Here is a 27,468-nt window from a genome sequence, read left to right as displayed (position 1 = left end):
TCTTTCGGTTATGTGACCAGTAAGCTCTTCTTTCTATTCAGGGATAGCATTCATCAAGGATTTCAATGTTGGCATATCTTGGTCAGTCGCCATGTTCCCCACAAGTCAGTACAATGCCTTGAGCAAGCGGGAGAAAAACTCCCCAGAAAAAATGGGACTGTGGCTGCAGTTGGTCAAGTCCAAGTAGAGAGTGAATGTCCATGTTGATTTAAATATACATTTTATCTCTGGAGCAATGTGGCTGTTAATATAAAGTTATCACCGCTGAGGCCTACCCAGAGCTAAGAGACATGCGACCGTCCACAGTGGCTGCATAACGTGAACCTCCTAAACGCAGATATGTTTACCAAAGCATGTAAAATTATGTTTCAACTGCACTCTTTCTCTGCTGGCGGGAGTGTGAGTTTATCTGGGTGACTGAACTGAAAGCAGAGGAGCAACGACTTAGCTTAGAAAACACACTGAAGGCTTGGGCACACTTGGTAATACCATGCATACACTGCGAGCCATGCAGACTCTCAGCGGATGTTTTCCCTTGAGCGCACTTATTGACCTAAGTGGCAGCCCTTTTGCAGAACGGTAGGGAATACACTATAGAAAAATTATAATCAAGTCTGAGTGCTTGGAAGAGAAATGGAGAGAAATGAGAGATGGATCAGGCCTTTTTCACACTATTAACAAAGACATGATGGCAGTATTTCCACATAACAGCTGGGTGTCCTGGTTGATTAACTAAATTGGATTATCAAAAAACATTTTCAGAAGCAATAAATTCCGTCCGTCCGTCCGTCTTCTTCCAAGACGTTCCCAGGCCAGCCGGGAGACATAGTCCCTCCAGCGTGTCCTGGGTCTCCCTCTGGGTCTCCTCCCGCTGGGACGTGCCCGGAACACCTCACCAGGGAGGCGTCCAGGAGGCATCCTGACCAGATGCCCGAGCCACCTCAACTGGCTCCTCTCGACGTGGAGGAGCAGCGGCTCTACTCTGAGTCCTCCCCGGATGACTGAGCTCCTCACCCTATCTCTAAGGGAGAGCCCAGACACACTACGGAGAAAACTCATTTTCTCTCATTTGCTGCTCTCCAGCAAAAAATAACTCAACAAAAAAGTTCATGTAAACCCCTAATACTCTAAATATGTTTGAATTAAAGAAACATGACAACACAGTAAAACAAATAACTGTCCAGAAGTGTCTTATAAACAAAAACTGTTGAATCTTAAACCCTGAAATGAGCAGTTTCTATTGACTGTGAAAACTCCTTGTGTGTATCCTGAGACTATCCTTGCGTACAAAACGTGCACTACAAAAACTGCAGCTAAAAGGTTTTTCTCCTGAGTGGGTACACATGTGTGCTACAAGACGCTCCTTACGCATATGTTTTTTTCCACATTCCTTACAGGCGTATTTTCCTTTTCCACTGGGTATCTTGTGTTCTCCTAAATTAGTTGACATGTGATACTTTAGATCTGATTTTCGATAAAACATTCTATCACACTTATCACAGGAAAAAGGTTTTTCACCTGTGTGACGTCTAATGTGTCTTGTCAGAGTTGACTGCCGAGTAAAAGTGGCTCCACAATAACTGCAGACAATCGGTTTCATGCCTGTGTGAGTTAACATATGTGCGCTAAGATCACCACGAAGTCTGAAGCATTTATTACAAGTACTGCAGGCAAAAGGTTTTTCTCCTTTATGAATTGTCATGTGGGTCTTAAGAGTGCTTTTGTTGGAAAATGCTTTACCACATTCCTCACATTTAAATGGTTTTTCTTCTGTGTGGTAAGCCATGTGAAAGTCAAGACTGTGCTTGTAGCTAAATGTGTTACCACATTCACGACAAGTAAATGGTTTTTCTCCAGTGTGGATTCTCCTGTGAAGGTTTAGACCTTGTGCTAGCCTGAATTCTTTGCCACAATCAACACAGGCAAATGGTTTTTCTCCAGTGTGGATAGTTATATGTGATCTAAGACAAGAATGATTCTTAAAAGTTTTACCACAGTCTTTACAAATAAAAGTATTCTCTTTAGCTTTGTCTCCTGGTTGCTTCTGATCAGCGTTTACTCCTGAATGACATTTCAGATGTTTCAGGAATGACCGTTGGTATGTAAACTGTTTATAACACTCTGTGCAGCTGAAGAGTTTCTTGACAGTTTTACCTCCCACACTGCTGTTTACCCCTGACTGAAGTGTCCTGGTTTCATCAATCGCTTCAGTTTCAGATGAAGAATCTGAAAACCTGTAATCATCATCATCATCATCATCATCATCATCATCATCATCATCATCATCATCATCATCATCATCATCATCATCCGAGCTGTGTTCAGTCTCAGAAGAATCTGAGGAATTTCTATCAGTATTTGGCTGTATTTGAGTATTTGGGTTACAGTCTGGTTTTGGTTCTCCACAGGCCTTTTGACCATGTTCTGTTTTGACTGGTATAGCTGAGTCTATGTTGTCTTCAGTTAACTGCAGATTCTCCTCATGCTCAATCGTCACAGCAGATTGCTCTCCTTCCTGGAGGATCCTCAGTTTCTCCTCTTTCTTCTTCATCTGGAGGAGTTCTGGGTTCTGCTGGTCCAAACTGGAGCTCCAAAGATCAGGAACCTTTTCTTTACCCACTAACAGCTGCTGTTTACCTACAGGAGACACATGGATATCATGGTTAACCAGGAAGTTTTATAATCACACAAATTAAATTTGGATCAGGGCACAAAGTTTTCTGCTCTAATAATAATAACTAAGTTCAGATCTGCCTCTATGATTAAAGCAGCTATGAATGAGTGCATTTAAATGCAGGGTTTCTCCCAGCGTATTATAAGCCTGGTGCGTTTCCAGGGTTTACTCCACTGCCAGGCTAAGCATCATCTGTTTATTTTAAATGTGTCAATGTTTGATAGCGACATAAAACGGTCATTAAAGTTCCCGCCCAGAAGTGCCACCAAAGACCACAACTTCAATCTTTTTTCATTAAACTTCAGAAAATGTAAAGACATCCATGCTTTAAAGCCATGTAGGCACTCTAGCATTGGATTAACAGAGTAACAGTCTAATTTTTTGAGGGGGACATATACCTTATTATAATCTGCATAGCACTGGAAAGAAATACCTAAGAACGGATCCAAGTGGTAGTAGATACAAAGAAAATAAAAGAGGGCTAAGCACAGAGCCCTGTGGGACACCACATGACAGGAACAGTGGAAGAAACAGAGTAATCAAGGCTGACATACAAAGTCCGATGTGACAGGTAGGACATGAACCATTCCAGTGCTGTGCCTCTGATGCCCGCCAAATGCTCCAAACGAGCAATCAGGATTTCGAGGTCCACTGTATCAAATGCTGCAGTCAAATCTAAAAGTAATAAACATTATATTGTACCTAAAAATTATCTCATGTCTTTCTTAAGCCATCCCCAGCTCTAGTCAGCCACACATAACTCCCAGCCTCAGGACAAATGTAATGTTGTAGCAAAGACATAAAGTTGGCTGCATTCCACCTTAATATGTGGGAAATAGCATTTCCGAGAGTTTAAATTTCAAAATTGTCTGGGAAGGGGGGGGCAAGAGCTCGCAGGTCAGGGGGAACAGCTGACAGGTAGGACCAGCACAGAGGCCGCAAGTTCCGCAGATTCACTCCATAACAGCGGAGACAAGGAGAGCCGAGTCCCTGGGGGTGGAACATCCTAATCTGAGCCTGTCAACGGCACCAACCAGGCAGCGACAAAGCCCAACGAATGCCAAAAGACACAAAGGCGAGGTCCCTGCTGTACATCCATCTTGATCGGGATGCACCAACCTGGCCCTCAGCCTCACCAAACAGCAAGGAAAGGGTTTGGGTGACGGAAGGTCATACTGTTTTTACCGCTTTTCTTTGGCACAGTATAGCCTAAAGCTACTGTTTAAGTTCTGTCATATCAACACTTTCCATAATTACCTGTCCATCTCACTTGTTATCAAAGACCGCAACTCGAGATTTTGGATTGTTTGTTCTTTTACAAACTGTATTCAATAAATGGGAACGCCCACAACTTACTCCCAGTCTGGACATCATACAGTAAGCATATTAGAACCAGGATTTCCCGCACCCAGAAGCAATTAAAAAGGTGGTTGATGGTCGCTATATGGTCACAGTCTGGAAGGTTCATGAACCAGATATTATCGCCACAGCTGAGACACCTAGTTATTCATCTTTCCTGACATGCTGAGATTTTGAGCTGCTCTGTGGTCGTGATAGGATTTGAGCAGAATATATTTTATATACTGTATTTATATATTTTTAATCTTTGTAGTAGTTATGGACCCTAACGTAACGTCACTGTTCTCTGTCAATAGTGTTTGAAAGGTGTAGAAAGATCAAAGGAAGCTAGAATTAAAGAGAAAAGCTCTGAAAGCAGCAGCTGCTAAATGTGCAACTAGAGTAAAATACAATTTAAAACACATTAAATATGTGGTAGGAAGTGAACCCAGTCATGCTACGCAAAAAGCTAAAGAGGAAAAAGTGGGTTTCCAGAGCAGATTTAAAAATAGAAACAAAAGAGGCTTGTCTGATGTGTGCAACGACACTAATATGTTCAAGGGTCACTTATGCTCTAACTAAAATAAATACTTCATCATTGCACTGTGCATTTTTTAAGAAAAACCAAGTCAAAGTTCCTCATTATGACTGTCCAAAAATTGCTTGACTAATTTTCAAGAATTTGTTCCAATTTTCGGAGCAGAGCCATCCGCACCAAATGATAACTTGCAAGTTATATGACACCGCCTTTCATGTCATCCTCTCAGTCATGAATAGTTTGAGGCTGTGGCATTGACCTGCCACTTCGATTGCTCTGCAATTTTTGGAAATGTTGACGCGGCAGATTATCATTTCAGTCAAGCTAATGTTTTTTGGCCTAGGGAAGCACTGAAACGGACCTGCCGCACAAAATACGGCTGTGTTGTGTCACGTGACCAAAATGAGCTAATTTAATTGGCTAGAAACTGCTCAACTCCATCGAGTGCAGAGTGCTTTGGCTTGAGTTCACCAAAAGGTCAGCACATCTGCAGGCCAATCTTTTGCAGTTGAATTTCTTGCAGGTGATTTTTTTTGCAGCCAAATGTTTTGCAGGTGAAATTTTTGCAGCCAAATATTTTGCTTGTGATTTTTTTAATCACAAGCTTAATTTCTTACAGGCATATTTTTTGCAAGTCAATTTTTTTTGCAGGTGAAAATTATTTGGGGAATTTTTTGGAAGGGTTTAATGAAAAATATTCACATGCATAATTTTACCAGCTAAAATATCAGTGTAGGGAATTAAATGTCTAAAAAAATTCAGTGATAAATTTGGTGTTAAAAAGGCAGATTCCAATGAGACTGTATTTCTTCCATATTGCTAATTCCTGCTTAAGATGTATTTATTGCCTGATGTCCTGTTATTCGTAAATCATTGTATGACTTTACTAATACTGAAAGATTAGTATTTACATTTGCATTTGTGTTTTATTTTCTTGCAGTTGAAGGGACAAGGGCAGCATGCACTGTTCCACATGAAAAATTTCCCAAGTCAGCACCATTAGACCCTGCTGACTGTCCTTCCCTGTATGATAAGATGAGGGTGGAGTTAGTCCACAGAGAAATCTGACTTTGAATTCCCAAAATGAGGAAATGGGAAAAGGTGCCATCACCACTACTTCCATAGACAGTTAATAAATAGAGAATGAGCAAGAGACGTTTTATGGTATATCCCATTAAAAACAACAGTTTGTACTGTTCTTTTGCAACCTCTTCTCACTGAAAACATACAAACTCATCAGTGATGGACTAAATGACTGGAGGAATTGCAGCGATGTACTTAAAACTCATGAGAACAGTCCCGAACAATGGAAACACATGATATTGTGGAAGGACTTGAAACTTGTCTTGACAATGTCAGAGACAGTTCTGATTAGATAGAAGTCACTTGTGTTACTTGTTCTTTTCACTTCCTGTTTTATTTTGTACTCATTTCCTGTGTCGTTTTTAGGCAGCTTCACTTCCTGAGTTCCTCCCTGCAAGTAGGATCTGCCACAACCTAATGCCATTCAACTGGAGTTTGTGGTCCTCCTTTGTTTGTTGGCCTATTTATTTCCCACTCATGCAGCTTCCCCTTGCCAGTTTGTCTTTGTTCGTGGAGACAAGTGTTCCAGCCTTTTTGCCTGTAAGACTTAAGCTTTCTAGTGGCATTTTGACCCAGCTTGAATTTGGACCATCTCTGCCTCTTCTTTGATTCCTCTGTTTCTACTGGATTTTTAGTGTTTGACACAAAACTGTATTAAAGGAACCTTGAATTTAATTCCACTGTGTCAGGTCTGGCATTTGAAGCCTCTATTCCTGAGCTGTGCGACAGACAAGGACAAAACAATAGACAGCGTTGAATTGGCACTAATAGAAGCTGAAAGGAGGCAGTGTAAGACGATATAATTTATGATTTATGAGTTTTCTTATCATGTTATAGATTCATGCTGTGCACAATGATGCGTGTAAACTAGGGCTGGGCAACGATTCAAATATTTAATCGCGATTAATCGCCCTGATTAATCGCGATTAATCACGATTAATCGCATTGTATTTACAAACTCCAAGAATGAATTAAAAAGTAGTGTAAAGAGCACTTTTATTTTAATGTTCTGCTGCCATATGAACAAAAGTGTTGTAACATTTGTAGCACTTATCAGTAACACATATTTAGTGTAAAGCTCAACTTAAACATGTAAAACAAAAAATAGCAATAATAATAAATTAAAGCTTATTGCCACTGACAGGGAATTCTCTTTGTGAGGAAAAAATCTACCACAAACAGGCAATTTCTGAGGTAACCGCAGGGAGCAGCATTACCATTTTATGTTCAATACCAAAGTTTAACTTGGCAGTGGTTACAACTAACTTGTTTCTGTCATATTCGATGCTGGAAGAACTTTAAACTGAAATGCTTGCTAACTCGATATGCTTGCGTTGCTTGCGTTTATTTGACGTTGACACGCGGTTTTTTGTTGTTGCTTTCTCGCGTGCATATAGTGAATGGCAGGGAAAAACAGGCAAAAACACATGGATACTTTGAAACGAGAAGCGACTTCACCGACGGCGTCTAAGCAGACCCCCCCCCGCTCCGCTCCGCTCCGCTCCGCACAAAACTTGTTCCGTTCGCCAACTCACCGCCTCGCCTAAGCAAATTCCTGCGGGAAACACCGCCTTCCCCATGTCAGCTTTGTTTTTTTCCGGCCAGCACCTTTCTTACTCTGAATCCGAGGTTTGGCTGACAGCGAGGTTATTGGCGCATTATCGGCACCTACTGTTCTGATTCAAACCCCTACACCGCAGCAACAGACCTTCACAAAATAAAAGCATGTGAGCAACATGCGTTAACGCGCGTTAAAGAAAATATCGCCGTTAATAGTCTAATGAGTTAACGCGAAATTAACGCGCTAACTTGCCCAGCCCTAGTGTAAACACAATGTTCTTCAACTCTATAATCATATCCAACCTGGACTATTGCTCAACAAGCTGGTCACTTGCTTTTCCCACAACTCTAAAATCTATAGAAAGTTTATATTGAAAAAGCACTGAAAATACTTGACAAAAAAAAATCATCTCACCATCATTGTTACATGTTGGTGAAACACAGGGTAAATTAAGGCTGGGCGATATGGCCAAGAAAACCTATAACTCAGCACACTTTATTGGAAGTTTAAGTTGTTTTATTAGTTTGTCCTCAGCTGAGCATAAATTTTGAGATTTTGTAAAAGCAAAAAACTGCTGTGCTCTTTAGTTTTGGCCAAAGGCCTGAAAGAGGTCTGTAGTCTAACCTGCTGTGCTGGTTTTGTTCGTTTTCATGATGTCAAAAATGAAAGACTACATAGTTTTTAGCAATTTTCAAAATGTGTTAATTAGATTTGAGATTCAATATTTTCAATAAAATAAGTTTGAAACACTGAAGGTGTATTGTGATCTTAAAACACCTTACAATGTCAGTTCTAAAAAATAAAATGGGTGTCAGCCAAAATCGCATTCGGCTGGTCTGGCCTTTCAAACATCGGTGATGGGCCAGAAAACTGCAATCGGTGCACCCCTAATAGTTAGTAATAGGTCATCTGCAAAAAGTGCCAGTTTTTGTTCCCCTCTTATGGGGCATTCTTCAAATGATGTCAAATTACAAAAATTAGAACAAGCAGTGCTTCTGCTTCGTGGCCATCTTGTGGTCAGACATGCTGTGTAGAGTGGTGAAGCAGACAGCTTTCTCCCAAATATTGCATCAGCAAATATAATGGTAACAATGAACACTGCTTCTTCGGGGTCTGCCGGAGTGAATCTAGATATGGCCATGGTGACCATATGAAAGGAATTTTTTTTTCATTCACTTTCCTAAACCCTGAAAGAAGGTAGAGAAATGCCATTGTTGGATAAGAGCGTGTAAGCAGGAGGGCTTTACAGTTAGGCTGTAACTTTATTCAGTGTTTATTTGATCACAAGAGATCTGTGTTATATGATCCATTCATGTGGGCCTATCTAGCAACAAAGAATTACACAAACAAGAAGACAGCTGTGACGGACTCAGGAAGGGGGATTTTTGGTTTCAGCAGACAGACACGCGACAATCTAATAAAACAACGCAGATATTATTTATGTGAGACATCTGCGAATGACCACAGAGCCGTTTACGTTCTGAGAACGGGTTATTGAGGGATCAGTCGAGATTAAACAGACTTCATCATTCATTAGCCAAACGTCCTCGATCTGTTAAAACAACCCCGTGTCAATGTCTTAAAGCTTCAGTAATAACCCACTAACTGAACTGAACTGGTAATGTAACGACCTGCTTCTTTTTCTCGAGTAACAAAAATAAAACATCTCTATTTTCACGTGTAGATGGTTCGAAATGAGATGGAGCAGACTGGGTTCGCTGTCCCTGCTGCATGTGGGATCCCAACACGGGGGACACAGATTCTGGCAGGGATAACTCGTGTTGGCACAACAGGTGTCATAGATACACAACCTGGAGAAGCAGCGCGGTGATTAATGTTAGGTGGAATTTTTAGGTTTCTATTTCTGTTTGGGAAAACACTACAAATAGCTTGGCTAGACCTAGCTCACAATGCTGAATGTCTTAGCTACAACAAAGCCCAACCATACTTCTAGCAAAAGGAAATCTTACCTTTCCACTAATACAGCTTTCTGTTCGCCAACTTTCAGCCCTCTACATTTCAACCAACGTCTCAGTTGTTCGACGCTGTACTTTTCGATTGAAGCAAATTGAAATGAAGCTCCTGGAACATCCTCATCTTCCAAAAGTATTGGTGTTTCAAACGTTGCCATTTCTCAGTTGGTAATTTGCTTGTGAGACCGTCTGAAAAACTGGAGTTGATTTCCGGGTGTTGGAGCTAATCGGACTTATTTGAGAAATGCCCTATTGTCTCTATTCCAGTTATATCCTATCTGTGCCTGATCCACTGGCTCAAGGGTTCTATAAACAAGGCAAAAAGGAGAACTGACATGCAGCAACACTGTTGCTCATTTGGCACAACAGGTGTCATAGATACACAACCTGGAGATCGGCTTTCTATCACCTTAAGAACATTTGCAGGATTAAAGGACTAATGTCTCAGCAGGATTTGGAAAAACTAATCCATGCGTTTATTTTTAGTAGAATTGATTACTGCAACTGTGTTTTCACAGGTCTGCCTAAAAACTTGATCAGACAGCTGCAGCTGATCCAGAACGCTGCTGCCCGCGTCCTCACTGAGACTAAGAAAGTAGAGCACATCACCCCAGTTCTAAAGTCCTTACACTGGCTCCCTGTATCTCAGAGAATAGACTTTAAAATACTTCTGTTAGTCTATAAATCCCTAAATGGCTTAGCACCTAAATACATCACAGACTTGTTATCAGTGTATCAACCATCCAGACCACTAAGGTCTTCTGGCTCCAGCCTTCTCTATGTACCTGGAACCAGAACCAAACACGGAGAAGCAGCATTTAGTTCCTATGGCCCACTTATCTGGAACAAACTCCCAGAAAACTGTAAAAGTGTGGAAAGCTTGAGTTTCTTAAGTCAAGATTAAAGAACATTTATTTAGGATTGCCTTCGACTGTTCTAGTTAAACTGTTTTTCTGAAACATTTTGCATTGTCTTTGTACTGAAATGTGCTATACAAATAAATCTGCCTTGCCTCTGCCTTGTTGCGTCCCACGCTCATGTATGAATAATTCAGTGAGGTTTCCATTAATTTTGATCTTAGCTTTTGGTTTATTATATAACCCAGGCATAATGTTGATTATTATTATTATTTATAAAAAACAAATCTCTTAAGTGTCTGATACAAAAAAGACCACCTCACCAAGACCAATGCCTTATTGGCATCTAAACTTAACACTCAAGCCTCTATATTTGTTGTTTTCAATTCTATTACTCAGAAAATAATTAAGTAAAAAATCTGCAGAATATGCCAATTATTATCCGATTACTTGATTGTCAAAATAATCAATTATCAGAATAATCGTTTGTGACAGCCCTAATATAAAGCCCTGTGTTACAACCACCAGCCCAACATAATTTTATTGATTCTACACGAACAAATGTGTGTCACTCACTGAGATCGTTGTTGTCTTGTTTCTGCTTCAGTTCTGAGGAGGATGCTGCAGGTATGGAGGACACCAGACTGGGTTTGTCTGCTACAACCTTCATTAGTTCAGACATTCTTGCTCCAATTGGGAATCTCCTTTTCACAATCCTAGTTTGCAGCCTTCACGTGTTGTTCTCGTAGCTTCTTTGAAACCGGAATCAGAAACAAATCAACATCTAATAAGATGAAGAGTATTAACAGAAACTGTAAATCATAGCAGAGCTGAAGTGATGCTGCAGAGCAGAGAGTCTGGTACCTTGGTCAGCAGCTCTGTGGGTTTAAAGCGGGTTTAAAGAAACGCCTAGAAGCGATGTCGTCACGAACAATGTTCAGTAAAACTATGGCAAGCCATTTTAACATAAATTAGGTTTCGTCTGACTATCCGTAATTACATTCCAGATATGTAAAAATTCTGCAGGGGGGACCTCACCTTGATGCTGTGGCTCTGTGGAAGTGCAACGTTAAAGCCAGGATTAGGCTGGAGTTTCACTTCCACAGAGCCACACAGAACATGGAGGATTTTATGCAGTTGTGGAAATTTTATGAGAACTTCAATTTAACAAGCTCCTTATTTAAGTATTTTAAGTAAATGACGCATTTGTTAAACTAAATTGTTTAATTGTTTGACCTTTTGTAAATAAAGTTTTGTTAAAAGTCTTCTACTTTATTGGTGGTGTCGAAATACCTCTAAAATCGGTGGTGTGGTGAGTTTGTCCATATCACATGTTATTCACAAATTAATAAATAATTTGGACATTTGCTTTTACATTAAAATGTATTAAGTAAAACAGATAACATAAGAGCTCTGTAATTGTATGTTTTAATTAATTGTTTTCTCTTTACTAAATTATATGTTTGATTGGTTGTGTTTTCTGTTTTAAAGGATCAAGCACTTATGTATTACACAAGTGAAATAATGGTTATTTTAGTGTAGTAGATGTTTCAGAGATGCTGAGGAAAAAATAGGTTTGAACATGTTCAGCTAAGAGGATGTGGGGTAAGAGTGAGAGTTGGGTAAACGATGGGTGGAAAGAGGTAGTAACGGTTGAAGGGAGAGCACATGTTGTACAGGAAATCTGCTGAGAAGAAAAGAGGATGTGGGCTCAGAAAATGAGGAACAAGACCTCAGACTTGTTCCAATTTATCTTGTAAATTGTAAATTTAACTAGTGCAGGCAGAGGTAGCTTATGTTCTCTGCCACCAGCCATCACTCTCTTAATTTTTGAATATGCACGTATTTTTAAGGCAAATGGCTCTAAAAACTATTGTGAAAAACAATGGAGATAGGCTACATCCCTGCCTCAGTCCTCTGGAAAGAGAAAACATTCTGAAACCAATCCATTTGTAAGAACTGCAGACTTTGGACATGAACATATAGTCTTCAACTGTGTACAAAATGCCGTCCGAAAACCAAACCTAGAGAGGACTGTCATGAGAAAACCCCACTCCACCTGGTCAAGGGCCCTTTCTGCATCAAGGGAGGAGCCCGTGACCAGATCCAGACAAGCCTTACTTCTGTGCATTATTTAAACAAGTCTCCTCATATTGTCTCCAGAACATCTATTCCTGATAAAGCCGACCTGATCCCCATCGATGATCAAAGGTAGTATTTTTTTTTTTATTGTAAAGCTGGTATCTTGGTAAAAAATTTTACAATCTGCCCCCAAGAGGCTGACAGAGCGATAATTTGCTGGATCGCAGATATCTCTGTCTTTTTTAAGAATTAAAGATCGTCGTTAAACGAACTTTGTAGGGACTCCAAATCAAATGTTTCTAAGTAAACCTTGTGCAAAATTGGACTCAAAATGTATATGTAAATTCTGATAAAAGGATTTGAAAATGTCATTTATTTTTTTGATGACGTTATCACTCGGTCATTCTTTTTGATCATTGATATATTTGTGAGGCTATCCTGTTGTTTTAATTGTCTTGCCAATATTCCCCCCCCCCCCACCCACGTAAAATTTAGATCTTAGTCGAAACAATACATATTCAGCTTTCCTGTAATACATTTCATTTAATTGATTTTTTTTACCAAGTTTCTTATATTTATCAATTGAAAATTCTTCTCTAAGGTTTTTATTTCCTTTCCCACCATCTTTTCTTTATCCATATCTTCCTTTTTTATTTTTGTGGCATGTGCAATGAGCTTGCCCCCTTACATAAGCTTTAGATGCTTCCCACACTGTAGCTACTTTATCTGTGGAACCCATATTGATTTCAAAAAAACATTTTGAGATATTCTGAGATCTCTTCACTAAATGATTTGTCTTGCAGCAACATAGTGTTGAGCCTCCAACAACCCCTCCATGACCTATCAACATTCAGGTTGATATGTAATTCTACCACAGCATTGTCACTTATAAGTATTGTCCCAATGTCACAGCCCACCACAGAGTCGATTAAGGTTCTGGATATCAATTGAAATCTATTGTTGAGTATGTTTTATGACAATGTGAGTAAGAAGTATACTCTCTCTTACATGGATTAACTAACCTCATTATGTCCACTAAACCTATGTCCTCTGCCAGCATGTAAATTTCTTCTCTTTCCCTGGGTGAAGACTGGCCACTTAATTTACTTTTGTCAATAGTTCCATCCATCACCTGATTGAAATCTCCCAATAAAACAACTTGTCCCTCTCGGTTACCTATTACACTATTATGGATATGACTGTATGAAAAAAATGTGGTTCCTCTGAATTAGGAGTATATCACACAGAAAATTTTGAATCACATTAATAAGGACCTCTACACAAATGAATTTATACAAATCATGACAGTTTCTTTTACTGGAATATGAGCTATGTAATAGTGTCCCAACTCAATCCCTTTTAAATTTCTTCCTCCCCTTCTACATGCAATTCCTCAATGAGTGCAATGTCTGTTTTTTGTTTTCAAATATGAAAGAACCTTTTTCCTCTTAATTGGATTTCCACATCCCTTTATATTCCAAGATATAAGTTTAATGTATCCAGACATTACAGATAAACAGAATATATACTGTAAGCTGTGGCTTGAAATGTATAGGCATTTAACACAATAATTTGAAATACAATCCCTTGACCCATTTAAAATGCTGTCTGAAAGAACAACTTAAACAGAAACAAAACACAGCGTAACCAAAAGCGTCTGCAAGGATCTTTTGCACATATTGCTTCATCCTCCCTGGTTGCACAAGCCCCTCTTTCAGATTCCCCAAGCGGACATTATTTCTTCGACTTTGCAAATTTTCCACTTGTGCCCACAATGCTTCAACTGGTTTGTCACATTTGTCCAACTTGCTCTTAGCCTGATCCTCCAAATCCAAAATACACCGTTCTGCTTCATTCATCCACATCTTCATTCATTCCTTTAGGTCCTCGGTTGTCTTTTTAACGGTGGTCACGTCAGCCGCCACCATCGTCAGGATGTTATTAATTTTCTTCAGCTGTTCATGCAACATCACATCAGCGCTCTCATCTTGTGCGTTGCATTCATTCACCAGGAGTGTGGCGTTGGTTTCTTCAGGTGGTTGAGGCGGTGTGGCCGAGCTAGCTTGTTTTTTAGTAGTTAGCCTCGTAGCCCTTGCTACTTTGAAAAAAGGTGCTTTACTGGTGTTCGACATTTTCACCAGTGCCTCACGTTCCCAATCAGCAACACGCTCAGAAATATGACCTTAACTTGAAGTTTACCTCTCAAAAGGTATGAAAATAAAAATTGGTTTCAGGAGCACAACTAATGTGCGGCCATTACTCTCAGCTGTCCCACGTGACTCCTCTAGAAAATACTTTAGAATAAACACTGAACTGAGCAGTTTCTATTGACTGTGAACTCTCACTGAGTGTCTCTTGAGGCTATCCTTGCGTGTAAAACTTGCACTACAAACACTGCAGCTAAAAGGTTTTTCTCCTGAGTGGGTACTCATGTGTGCTGTAAGATGCACTTTTCGGATATATTTTTCACCACATTCCTTGCAGGCAAATTTTCTTTTTCCAGTGGCTACCTTCCGTTCCCTTAAGTGCGTTGACATGTGATACCTTAGTTCTGAGTTTCGATAAAACATTTTATCACACTTATCACAAAAAAAAGGTTTCTCACCTGTGTGCCGTCTAACATGTCTTGTCAAAGTCCCTTGCCGGGTAAAACTGGCCCCACAATAACTGCAGCCAAATGGTTTTATCCCCAAGTGGGTTAACATGTGTGCGTGAAGATCACCACGAAGTCTGAAACATTTGTCACAGCTATTGCAGGCAAAAGGTTTTTCTCCTTTATGAATTGTCATGTGGTTTCTCAGAATTCCATAAACGCCAAATGTTTTACCACATTCCTCACATTTAAATGGTTTTTCTCCTGTGTGATGAGTCATGTGACCTTTCAGACTGTGCTTGTGGCTAAATGTTTTGCCACATTCATCACAAGTAAATGGTTTTTCTCCAGTGTGGACTCTCATGTGAAGTTTAAGAACATGCGCTTGCCTGAATTCTTTGCCACAATCATCACAAGCAAACGGTTTCTCTTTGGTGTGGATATTTACATGTGATCTAAGGTGAAAAATATCCTTAAATGTTTTACCACATTTTTTACAAATAAAAATGTTCTTCTCAGCTTTGCTTTCTGATGGTTTCTGATAAGTATTTTCTCCTGAATGACATTTCAGATGTTTCATGAATGACTGCCGATACGTAAACTGTTTATAACACTCTGGGCAGCGAAAGAGTTTCTGGAGAGTTTTATCTCCCACATTGCTGTTTACTCCTGACTGAAGTGTCTTGGCTTCTTCAGTCTCTTCAGTTTCAGATCCAAAACTTGAAAGGTTGTAATCATCATCATCATCATCCTCCGTGCTGACTTCAGTCTCAGAAGAGTCTGAGGAATTTCTATCAGTATTTGGCTGTATTTCAGTATTTGGATCTTGGTCCCAATCTGGTTCTGGTCCTTTTGCACAGGCCTTTTGACCATGTTTGGTTTTCACTGGTATAGCTGAGCTACAGGTTGGAGCTTCTGTCTCGCTGTTGTCTTCAGTTTTGATTTGATGAAGTTCTGATAACTGCTGATTCTCTTCATGCTCAATCTTCACAGCAAATTGCTCTCCTTCCTGAAGGATGCACAGTTCCTCCTCTTCCTTCTTGATCTGGAGGAGTTCTGGGTTCTGCTGGTCAAAACAGGAGCTCCAAAGATCAGGAACCTCTTCTTTAACCACCAACGGCTGCTGTTTACCTACAGGAGACACATGGATACCATGGTTAACTAGAATTGTTTTATAATTCCCCAAATGTAATTTCATAATGAAACATAAGTTTCTGTTCCAATAATAACTTTAGAATTTAATATCTCCCTATCTGTTTAAAGCAACTATGAATGAGTGAATCTTAATGTCTAATTTTTACCTTGAATACAACTGAAAGTTTGCAGATTCTCAACACTGTTGTGCTGACCAAATGTGGATTAGAGAACAAAAGGCTAAACTAAGACACTGGGAGCCCTTGAACTCCCACATACCCAGGCGTAGTGTGTGCATACTGAGAACGTTGCGGACTCTTAGTGGACATTTTACCCTTCGCCCTACGTTTTTTGCGACAAAATCCTACATTTCCCAACCTTCATAAATTAAAAAAAATAAGTCTAAAAAATGTCCCGTTCCCGAGAAAACGCTAGTAGCACATTTGATTAGCTAGTTGAACTACGAGAGCCATCTCTTCTCCAGCAGGCACCCACCTGAAAGTGCAGCACTAAAAGGGGCTGTGACAACGTGTGTTGACACGACTGCCTGCTTGAAGCAGCTCAGTGTATCAAGCTCGCTGTCACAAATATAACAGGTTAATGTGAAGACTTCTTCCCCCAAAGCAGTCTGTAGTGTGATTCTGCGTACATAAAAACTGAGCTCTGCATGCATCTGCCTGGCCGGAGTATGCCTTACGTATGCGAGAGCTTTTAAAATAAATGGATGCAAGCATCAATCTGAACTTAACTGTAAAGATGGAATTGCTTAACAATTGGATTTTTAAGTTAAGAAGTCATTTCATATAATAATGTTAAACTTAGAAGATAAATTTGGTTAGTCTTTTTCTTAAGAGCCTAGATGGGTTGGGGTGGGTTGTCTTTCTTTAGCCTCCCAGGTTTCTATCATTATACACCCTTCCATTCATACTCAAAATTAACTTTGGCTCTGTTAAACAATTTCTCCTGATTAAACATGAATCCTTTTATATTCCCTGTGAGAGAAACCGTTATACGGGGAATAAACTAACAGATGATTCAAAATTTGTAGTTCTGGCAAGCGCAAGACCTAAAGCAGAGAGCAGGCGAAGTATGAGATGATTGTTTTAGCTCGTCTACACAGAAGCAGTTCAGCTGGTCTCTGTGTGGCAGGTTCAGGAACCAGATTTTATCTGTGAGGCTGAGAAATCTAATGCCTACAGCCATCACAGTATTTCTAACCTCCATTTTATATTGTTAATAGTGGATTATTTTTTAAATTCTGTTTTACACAAATTGTGTTCTCTTTATAATTAATTTTAATAAAAAGTATATAACCTGAACATTCCTTTTATTTATATTTTATTTCCATACTAATTCAAGACTGTTAAAGACTACAAAGAGCACATTTTTCATTCTAAAATTATGTACTTTTCCAGATTCACAGACTTTTTTTTAGGGGGGGGGTTAAAAATTTGTACAAAAGAATGGTTCTTAGTTAGGTTTAACTATAAATCAGGAAACAACATGATGCTGACGTCAACTCCTGATCCAGCAATGAAAAAAGACGCTGGTTTAACCTCTTAAGACAGAACAACGGCTTTTAGACATATGGATAAAGGCTGAAAAAGATCAGTTTCTCTTCTAGCATACATGTTTGATCAATTATCAACCAATTATCAATTAATGAGTTAATCTAAAGTCGATTGATGTTATTGACTGACTAACAATTAGTTGCTAAGCCATTTGCCTTCAAAGCACATCAGTGAGTTTTGGTTGAGAAACTGGTACTGCTCCGCAATGCAGCCCGACTGAATGGGAGCTATTCAGCTGGCATCTGGAACTTGAGCACTTATATTTTAAAAACAGAATTGCATAAAGAGCATTTTGTAAGCTGGTTAAACAGTGCAAAAATAATCACACACAAGACTGCGCTATAACCGCTTCATATTGCGTCCACACCATAACTTTTTCTCTTACTCCTGCGGTGTTACTTCACTTTAGAATGACTGGTAGCGCCAGCTGCTGGATGGTGGCCATACTACAACAGTGAAAGAAAGTCCAAGCGAGCGTTATCAATTAATCGGATGGAACAAAATTTAATCTAATAAATCATTAATGGAAACTTAATGATAAGTCGATTATTTGTTTGAATCCCTAGTCAGAAGAAAGAACAACATGTGTTGAAGAGAAACTGATAATTTTCAGGCATCAAAAAGCCTCTGTTAAGACTAAAATTATTGGGTCTTAAAGGTACTTTTTGAATAACTGCGCATGTGTTAGACCAACCTACCTGCTCTTCTGCTCCTTAGGGGAATCTCCCAAATACACTCTCGTCTTATTTCTTTATTTTGAGGTCGCCCTGTTATTCTGAGAAACTTGTAAGACAATTTGCTTCTTGCAACTCTGAGACATTTACAAAGTCAACTGTGAGAGCTGTGGAGCTACAATGAACAGCTGGAACCAAAGCTCACTAGATACAAAAAAACTAGAAGTGTGCATGCACAACAAGAAGAAGCTAGCGAGGAGCATGCATGCACACTGACATCAGGTGAGCATGTCCCAATGATTGGCACGTGGGAACACCAATAGATAAAATTATCCCCCCGGAATTCGAAGGCAAAAGAAAATTGTACACTACACCTTTAAAACATATGTCAAATCTGAACAGTTAAGCATAAATAGATTTGTACAATCTGGACTGAATTAGTCAATGCTAAAAATAAAGTCCAAAAGTTTTATTTCTTTTTTATCTTGTAAGATTTAAGCTCCATGCACTTGTCGGATGCCCAACTTAAACCAAACATGTCCTGTCTGAAGCTCTGATCTAAAAACATCTAGAATCTGAAGTGGCTCTTTTGCTTTATTTTATATGTTCAACTGTGGGTAATGTGGGTAGGTGACATATTTTTCAGGGTTTTTATTCTTTAAATTTCTATTTGGAGGAAGTATATGGTAACATCCATAGAAAATGTAAAATGAAAAGAAAAGAAAACAGCAAAAAGATCCAAGATCTTATAGAAGCCTCTACAAGTAAACTGATCAATAGTGTTGACAGAAAAAACATCAAAGTGAAATATAAAGGATGCAAATTAATAATGTAAAAGAGCCTTATGGTTTGCGTTAAGAATAATTTTATTTAGGAGTTTCAATGCAAGGTTTACCCTAACATATGCCAAAAATAAAGAGATCAAAAATATGGGAATATTTATTCCATCCATTGAAATAAACATAGATGCTTGCTGTAATTAATAGAGCAGTGTCTAAAAAGCACTATAAATTATGACAACTTTTTATAATCAGTTTTTAATTTTTAAACAACTTCTTATGTTTGCTTTTTATGCAATATTACTGATTTTAAATACTGTCTTAGTTTTAAACCTATTCACATCACCTTAATACATCACTTTTATTGGTCATTGTGACAAATTAATTTTTAAAACTGTACTACCTTACCTAATAAATGCTTAAATAAACGTATTTGGCTCATATCAAAACTAATTTGTGAAATTAACCTCTTAAACGGATTAGACTTCAGTTAAAAGTATAACTTTCCCATTTGTCTGGAAATCTAACTGGTCTGTGTTTTCACTCCTATTATGATGATCATGTTGACATTTCTCACTGACAGCAGATACGTAGCTTAGAAACAGTAATAACCCCAAAACAGCTTCTTCATTTTAGCAGCTATCTGGTTTCTACACATCCAGTTTGAAAGATGTTCAAGCTGTTCCACATACACTCTGAAAAGTGTATAATATAGTGAGAACAGAGCAGTCCAATAATTCATTACAAAGCAATTTAATGGAAGATAACTGGCAAACCATCTATCAATGCAACATTTCAGCATATGAATCAAATATATTCATGATACTGGGGATGGGTACCTTTCACATTTGAAGTGATACGGTACCGATACCCTCAAAAATACCTCTTTTTGGTACTTTTTTGTGTTTATGTAATAATAAATGTTAGTCTAACAAAATCTCTGAATTTTTGTTCAATTTTACATATTTATTTAAACTTGTTAGGATCTAAAAATCAATCTTTTAAAATAATTTATGAATTTTAATATATTGCCTGAAAATATATATATATATATATATTTTACCATAACGACAGCTATCGAAGGATTACATATATAAAAAAAAATGTATCCTGCTTTGTTATCCAGGGCTGGATAAATTTGCATTATGGAAACGGAGGGAATCCTTTCTGCTATCTTTGCTCTGACTGCAGACAGGGGTTTCAGGACGAGGCAGTAGCTGTGTCTGCGTCTGATACAGCACTTGGTGAAGTGGGAAGGAGCTCCGCTCACCGCAGCACTCGCTGCTCTCTCATGACAATAACTGCAGAACGATTGGTGCCTTCATGGGAAATCATCGATAAAGCAGAAGAAAGTCCCTAGATTTATCACTAGTCGCTTTTTTTGTCGCAATGATGTGTTTAAATACTGAAACATGGTACTATTTGATTTTACTTGAATAGGTGCTCTGTAGTACCGATGGAATTCAGTCAGTACCTGTTAAAGTACAGAACTCTGTACCCATTACTACGTGACAGTGTATAATAAACACTGCAGTGTCCCCTGAAAATATTTAACAAGTACAAAAAGTACAGTAGCTCTCCCTGGATGACAAAAGAATTGTGAAACTGTAGAAAATAAGCACTTTATACAAATGTCCTAACACAAACATTCTAAGGAAAAACTAAAAAGTAAAGATTTAAATATACACTAACAAATAATTTAAGGTTATGCAAGTGTAAATGTAAGGACATATATGATAAATATAACATGAAACAAACATGGAATAAGCTGGTTAGTAGTTAAAAACATAGCACAAATAAATTAATATACCCCAATGGTATGTGATTAAAACGTTAACAATTACAAAATCAATGAAATAAACTGACAGTTTTATTACATTGTTCATAAATCTTGCATTAGATTTGTCCAAAAACATTGCTGACTCTTCCAGCAATGCACAAGAGTTTGACAAATAAATAGAAATCCACACTCAATCTTTTTAAGTGGAGTTACGGAAAAATTTATAATTGACAGTAAAAAAAAAAAAAAATTGAGATCAATCGATCCACCAATTTACATGGTATACATCCTTACCTAAAAGATTTAACTGTGGGAATTTCAAAACCACTACAAGATAAAGTTTTAATTTCAAATTGGTTCATTTCCTAATGAAAACGAAACCAATCCTAATACAAAAAAATGGACATAAGGATCAGTTTTCTGACTGCAAACTTGTATTTCTGCTATTCCAATTCTCAAAGAAATGAGAAAAATAAATATTTTTTAAATTATTTCAGTGAAAGTCAATATGGTTTTGGATCAAAATAATCAACATTAGCCTCACTTGAAGGTATTGAAGAAATATTAATGGTAACAACTGGAAACTGATGTTGGTGTGTTTGTTTATAGCTCAGAAAAAGCCTTTGACAGAATAAATCCTGATTTACTGATAAAAAAAAACCCTGAATGTTATGTGATTAAGGAGCATATGTTGAATTGGGGTACAAGTTAATTAGGTGGCAGACAACAGTATGCAATACTGGCTACATACATAGTGTATTTTGGTACTGTTTGAGAAAGTCAGAATACTTGCAGAAGACCCATGCATGTACAGAAATCATGCCATCTTATTGCAAAAAGACCACAGGATTTAAATCCTTCTTGTTGCAAGACAAAAGTGCTAATTGCTGCCCCTCCATGCAGCCTCGTTGACAGATTAGATGCACTGATGCACACGCATGTGTCTCTTCAGATCTCCTTGTTGTGAAAATGCTTTACTACAAACATTACAAACAAACGGTTTCTCTCCTGAATGGACTCTCATGTGACTTTCCAGGTTACACTTATGATTGAATCTGCTTTTACAGACATCACAACCAAACGGCCTCTCCTCTGTGTGGACTCTTACATGTCGCTGCAACTGCATTTCCTTAACAAAACATTTACCACAATCACTACAGCTGAATGGTGTTGAGTGAACCACCATGTGGTTTTTCAGATTAACTTGTTGTAAAAATCCTTTACTACAAATACTACAAATAAACGGTTTCTCCCCTGTGTGAACATGCATGTGACTCTTTAGATTCTGCTGCAGTGAAAATCCTTTACTGCAAATGCTACAGATAAAAGGCTTCTCCCCTGTGTGAACACGCATGTGTCTCTTTAAATTGCCTTGTCTGGAGAACCCTTTATTACAAATACTACAACAAAATGGTTTCTCTCCCTTGTGAAGATGCATGTGAGTCTTAAGACTCTGCTGTAGTGAGAAACCTTTAGTACAAACAGAACAAACAAATGGTTTTTCTCCAGTGTGGAGCGTCATATGTGTCTGAAGGGAACGCTTTTCTTTAAATCCTTTACCACAATGACAACAGCTATGTTTTCTCTCCCCAGTGTGGGTCATGGTGTGTAATTTAACAGAAGTCTTGTGCTTGAATTTTTTGCCACAGATATTGCATCCATATGGTTTCTCTCTGGCAGCAACTCCAACCTGAATCGTGGGTTTGGAACATACTTTAGTTTCTTTATCTTGGTTGTGATCCATCATCTTACTTTGTTGGGAAGCACATATTGGGTCTGGGTTCTCGTCCGCTTCTGTTCCTACACAGCGCTGTCCATCAGGATCAGCTAAACTGCTGGTTGGATCTACCGTCTCTCTGTCACCTTCAGTTTTGATGTGGTGAAGCTCTATTAATTGAAGTTTGTCTTCATCTTCACACTTCACAGTAAGCTCCTCTTCTTCCAGACTGACACACAGTTCCTCTTCTTCCTCCTTTATGTGGGGGAGCTCTGGATGCTGCTGGTGCAAACTGGAGCTCCAGTCATGGGGAAACTCCTCTTTAATCACCAACATCTGATGGCCTGCGGACACCGAAAGGAACGGCAGTCCTTAAATATTGCAAGCAATTTCATTATACAAATCAACAAAAGTTAGCATTTTTTTCTTAAAATCTAAGAAAACAATGAAAAAACGTATAAATTACTAATAAAAACATGATATCTTTTTTATTGTTAATTTTAAATAAAAAATAAACATTTTTATTATTATTTTGCAATTAATCAAAGAAAATATTAGGTGTAGCATGACAGATTAAGGGATGCACCGATGCCAATACCAGCATCTGGTATCTTGTACTTGTACTCATAAGTGTGCTACAATACCCGATATAGTGTGATAGGAGCCTAACTTTCCCTCTAATAGCTAGTATTATTTAGTGGAGAAATATTCAAGGCCAGTAAGCAGCAGTAATACACCATAACATTATTGCAAGCTACATAAAAAGAAGACGTACGGTACCTGGACAAACCACTGAATGGCAGCGTGACTTTAAGCAGCCAGGAAGTAGAAGAGGAGCCATGTCAGCGGTGTGGAGGTATTCCAAGGGAATGAAGGTGGCTAAAGTAAGGCCGACCACAAATTACGTTTGGCCAAGTTGTCAAGAGGAGGAACAAAATGTAGAACTTGTAGAACACAAGTAATTTCATAAAACATCTGAAAAATCAACACAAGGCCAAGTTCAAGCAATTTTCCAATGGCAGTCGGAAACGGCAATCAAGTTTGCAGCAAACACTCAAGAAGCGGGAAAAGATGTCCACAGATAATCCGACCGCAATGAAAACAGGAAGCTCTTACCAAGTAGATTGATTACCAGACAATATCAATTGCTGATAATATGGGATTCTGACAACTTCCTGGTGTGCTAAAACTGAGGTATGAGAACCACATTTCTGACACAATGTCGCTTCAACTACAAACCTTTTCCAGAGTCAAATTTACAGCCTTTTTGCAAGAGGTTTCAGTCCTTAGCCAGATAACCGACATTTGGACGAGCAGTATTAGCCCTCATTAGCTTAACTGTCCAGTGGATAAGCAAATATTTTACTCCACAGAGAGTCGTCTTGCATATAAATTTGTTTTGAGGTTTACACACTAGCCAAGCCATAACAGATGTGTTTGATGACCTGCTCAGTGTCACACATTGTAGATGAAAACCAAAACACACTAACAACCAATAATGTAGAAATGCTGCTTTTCATTGACAAAACCCTGTCTCTCACTTTCTTAAAATAGGTTTAGATGTTACAGAGACTTTATAGATAACACAATGTAATATCAGTTGCTCAGCCAAAGTTTTAGGCTTAAACAGTTATACATTTAATTAACATTTAGGAGAATGTTTTGGCATGGCTTGTCTGTTAAAACATGTAAATGTTATGTAATATACTCTAAGTAACATTTTGTTACATTAAGCGTGTGGTTCTATGTCAGTAAAATACAATTAAGGCTAGTCCTTAAGTAAAATACACTAAAGGTGTATTTCTGTTGAATGTGCCAAATGGAAATTGTAAAGGAGAGTAATGGCATTTGTTAGTGCTCATACTTGGTATCAGCAAGTACTCAAAAGTAGGTACTTCGTACTCCGTTTGGAAAAGAAAAAGAAAATTTGGAATCGGTGCATCCCTACCATACATAAATTGCATTGTTTTACTACAGTTCCCACTCAAAGAGTGACACTGCAGGGACAGAGAATGCTAACAAATTCCCCAGTTATAACATTATCAGCTGGTTGGAAATCTCAATAAAGAAAGTCAGTACTGTCCATCCGAGGTGAAAAACTCAGTTTGCTCATGAAGTCTCCAAGGCTGAGAGAACTCAAACCTTTTCTTTTGAAGTCCAATAAAACATTTTTTTTCAATATTGATAACTGTAGATATGTTATGATATTTCTAATCTATTTAAGTAGATAATTTTTTAAAACAGACAACACATATAAACAAATACAACAAATTTACCATAGTTAAGCAAGTGGTTTATTATCATTGAATATCCCAGAAATGCTTGGCATATTTGTAAAACAAACAATAAAACAATAACATAACAACACATTATTTTGAGTATATAAATGTGGAGCTGACCAAGGTTATACCAGTTGGTTTCATATAAGAAAGTACATAATGTAATTAGTATTGATTTTTAACTAATTTTTTCACATTACATTTTCATCCCCATATTCTTTCAATTAGAATGTTTGGAATTATTTCATAACCATGAAATATTATTCTCAAATACTTTTTCCAAATTTGAATGGGAACAAAATGTTTTTTTTAAAATCCATCCCAGAACCATTTCTTTTAATACAGGCTTAACCTTGCACCATCGTGGAGGGTTGGTGCCCATATTTCAAGCAACCAAGAGACAGGATACACCTGGGACAAGTTCTATGTCCATTACCGCACAACACAGAGACCCACAGGATAGAGAACCATGCATGCATACAGTCTCTTCCCAGTCCAATTAAAAGTACCCAATTAACCCACAATGTACGTTGCTGGAGGGTGAGAGAAAGTCCTGGTTTCCATAAATATCCCACACGTGTGTTAGAAGATGAAGTATTTCCATTGAAATGCCTGTGTTATTAAGCAGGGTCACCAAAGAGTCCACCTGCTAGGGAGGCTCACTGCCTTTGGTTTCCACAAGTATAAAGTACATTATTAGTGCCTCACAAAAGGTTTATATTTCACTTTATGCATTAATATAAAGATATAGAAGAAAAACATCTGCATCACATTAAGATTGTAGGAACCAAGCAAGAAGACCAGGAAACATTTGATGGACTGCTTATCTGTATTGAATGTACTTTGATTGCTATGATTTCTGGGCTATTTATCACCTTATTTTTTTATTTTTCTCCACAGTCCATCAGCCCTTTTATAACTTATAGCTTCAAACCAATGTGTCACTTACTGAGATCTTTGCCGTCTTGATCCTGCTCCAGTTCTGATGAGGATGCTGCAGGTATGGGAGACACCAAACTGAGTCCTCCAGGCTCCTCTGCTTCAACCTTCATCATCTCAGACATCCTCTGCACACCTGGGATTCTGCTTTTTACAATCCAGACTTGAGACCTTTACAAGTTCTAGTAGATCAAGTTTACAGTCATAGAACCTGTATCTTCTGTTTTTTCTGTTGCCTGAAACTGGAATCAGACACAAATCAGCATCTGATCAGATAAAAAGCATTAACAGTAAATGTAAACAGCAGCAGAGCTGCAGTGATGCTGCAGAGCAGAGAGTCTGGTACCTTGGTCAGCAGCTCTGTGTCCTCTCTGCAACTGTCCCCAGTCTCTCGGTCCTCAGCTGGACAACAAGGTTAGAGGAGGTGTCCACAGACTGCGCTGTCTCACACACTTGATTCTTCTTGTAGCAATAAACCATGAACCTTTAAAAGCTTTAAAGGTCGGAAACGCTGATTAGCCCCCCTGCTGTTAGCAGCTTTAGCTCCACTGTGGCTAACAGTCCATTCACTCTGTTAATGTAGGCTAATTACATTATATACTGCGAACTTCTGCTAGAAATAACCGCATATGTTAAAAATAAACACGCAGAAGCGATATCCTCACGAAAACTGTCGCGTAGAGAGTCAGAGACGCTTTAGATCAACTGAGATGTTTTTCTGTGTTCTTCTTCTTCGTCTCCTTCTACTTCTTCTTCTGCTTGTGATGTGTTTTTGTGGCGGTTGGCAAACAACTTAATGGCGCATTACCGCCACTAACTGGTAAGGAGTGTGGATCAGAATTCTAATGTTCATTCAAAAATTAAATTAACAATAAACTAAATGCATACTTAAACAAATTAAATCATCCAATAAGCCAGTACTCCCAAGAAACTGCAATATAAATGGATAGCATTTCTTATTCCCTAAAACTTCTGTTAATTTGTATCTTGTTTTATTCTTTTCAAGGTTTCTGATTATAATGCATCTTTGTTTAACAGATTTTCTGCAGTGTTCCTTTGCTGCTTTGTCTGCCATCTCATTTCCATGTATACCAATATGTGCTGGAATCCATAAAAACACCACTACCAGTCCCATTCTTTGTACTCTAAATAATGTTTGCTGTATCTCCAAAAGGATATCTGGTCTACCCTCTGAATTACTGCTATGGAGACTTTCAAAGTCTCCACATTAGAACAGGGGCGGTTCTAGACAGGGGCCAACAGGGGCCTGTGCCCCTGTAGAACTGTTCCTGGCCCCTGTTATGGCCTCTGTACTAAAGACATAATATTAAATTTCTTAGGTTGATAAATGCTGACAAAGATACCGTGACTGACTGATCATTTGGATCAGTTGTATTTTTTTTGCTTATGTTTTTACCCAATAATAAAATAACAAAATAATAAAAAAAAAATATATATATATATATAAAAAATAACAATAATTAAAAATTAAGCTGTTTCACGTTAATCTGCCGCTGTATTGAGAAAAGATCAGGGGTCTGCAGCCTGCAGTTCCAGAGCCACAATTGGGTCTTTGGCTTACTTAATATATTAAACAATGAAATGTTGACCTGTTAAGTTTTATTATAAATTATAATATAACTATTATAACTATTAACATAATTCTGTATACTTCTGTATACACTCCTTATCTTTCTTCCTTTTAAGGACTGGAAAATCTATTTTAGTTTCAGGGAGGATCCATGGATGTATCACTGGAAAAGGAATGGTTGGACTAATAACCAGTTGATCAACTCCTAGTTCTACAGCTCTCTGTTCCACTATCCATCCAAAGCCATCCAATCATCTGTAAACTTGCCCAGTAGGTTAATAACAATTATATTCTTCTTAGTTTCA

The 27,468-nt window shown here is 38.3% G+C and overlaps 2 protein-coding genes across 6 annotated transcripts in view; both read right to left on the bottom strand.

Moving 5' to 3' along the window:
* LOC110366533 (gastrula zinc finger protein XlCGF57.1) overlaps positions 1–27,468 on the bottom strand; it is a 77,406-nt gene that overhangs the window by 41,808 nt on the left and 8,130 nt on the right. Inside the window, exons 3-4 of one of the 4 annotated variants that reach the window (XM_036142262.1) lie at positions 22,390–22,698; positions 13,394–15,830 (exon numbers count right to left, since the gene is read on the bottom strand). The exons of 1 other annotated variant lie outside the window; for it this stretch is intronic. In XM_036142262.1, the coding sequence (XP_035998155.1) occupies positions 14,431–15,830; positions 22,390–22,698 (1,709 nt within the window). In that variant the 3' untranslated portion in view covers positions 13,394–14,430. Of the gene's footprint in view, positions 1–13,393; positions 15,831–22,389; positions 22,699–25,582; positions 25,815–27,468 lie in introns of those variants that run through there. 2 more of the 4 variants (XM_036142263.1, XM_036142264.1) reach the window with 2 other exon arrangements.
* LOC105939456 (zinc finger protein OZF) lies at positions 1,100–26,319 on the bottom strand. 2 transcript variants are annotated; one of them, XM_021308124.2, is made up of 3 exons: positions 25,919–26,319; positions 10,601–10,776; positions 1,100–2,637 (listed from the first exon to the last, which is right to left on the bottom strand). In XM_021308124.2, the coding sequence occupies exons 2-3, from the start codon at positions 10,704–10,706 to the stop codon at positions 1,238–1,240; spliced, it is 1,506 nt and encodes a 501-aa protein (XP_021163799.2). In that variant the 5' UTR covers positions 10,707–10,776; positions 25,919–26,319; the 3' UTR covers positions 1,100–1,237. The 2 variants fall into 2 exon arrangements, with proteins under 2 accessions (XP_021163799.2, XP_035998178.1); XM_036142285.1 differs by lacking the exon at positions 25,919–26,319 and adding an exon at positions 10,889–10,908.

The sequence above is a fragment of the Fundulus heteroclitus genome, chromosome 10 (assembly GCF_011125445.2).
Source record: "Fundulus heteroclitus isolate FHET01 chromosome 10, MU-UCD_Fhet_4.1, whole genome shotgun sequence".
In the NCBI taxonomy this organism is placed as follows: Eukaryota; Metazoa; Chordata; class Actinopteri; order Cyprinodontiformes; family Fundulidae; genus Fundulus; species Fundulus heteroclitus.
The sequence above is the reverse complement of the archived record's forward strand: the minus strand, read 5'-3'. Positions and strand labels throughout refer to the sequence as shown.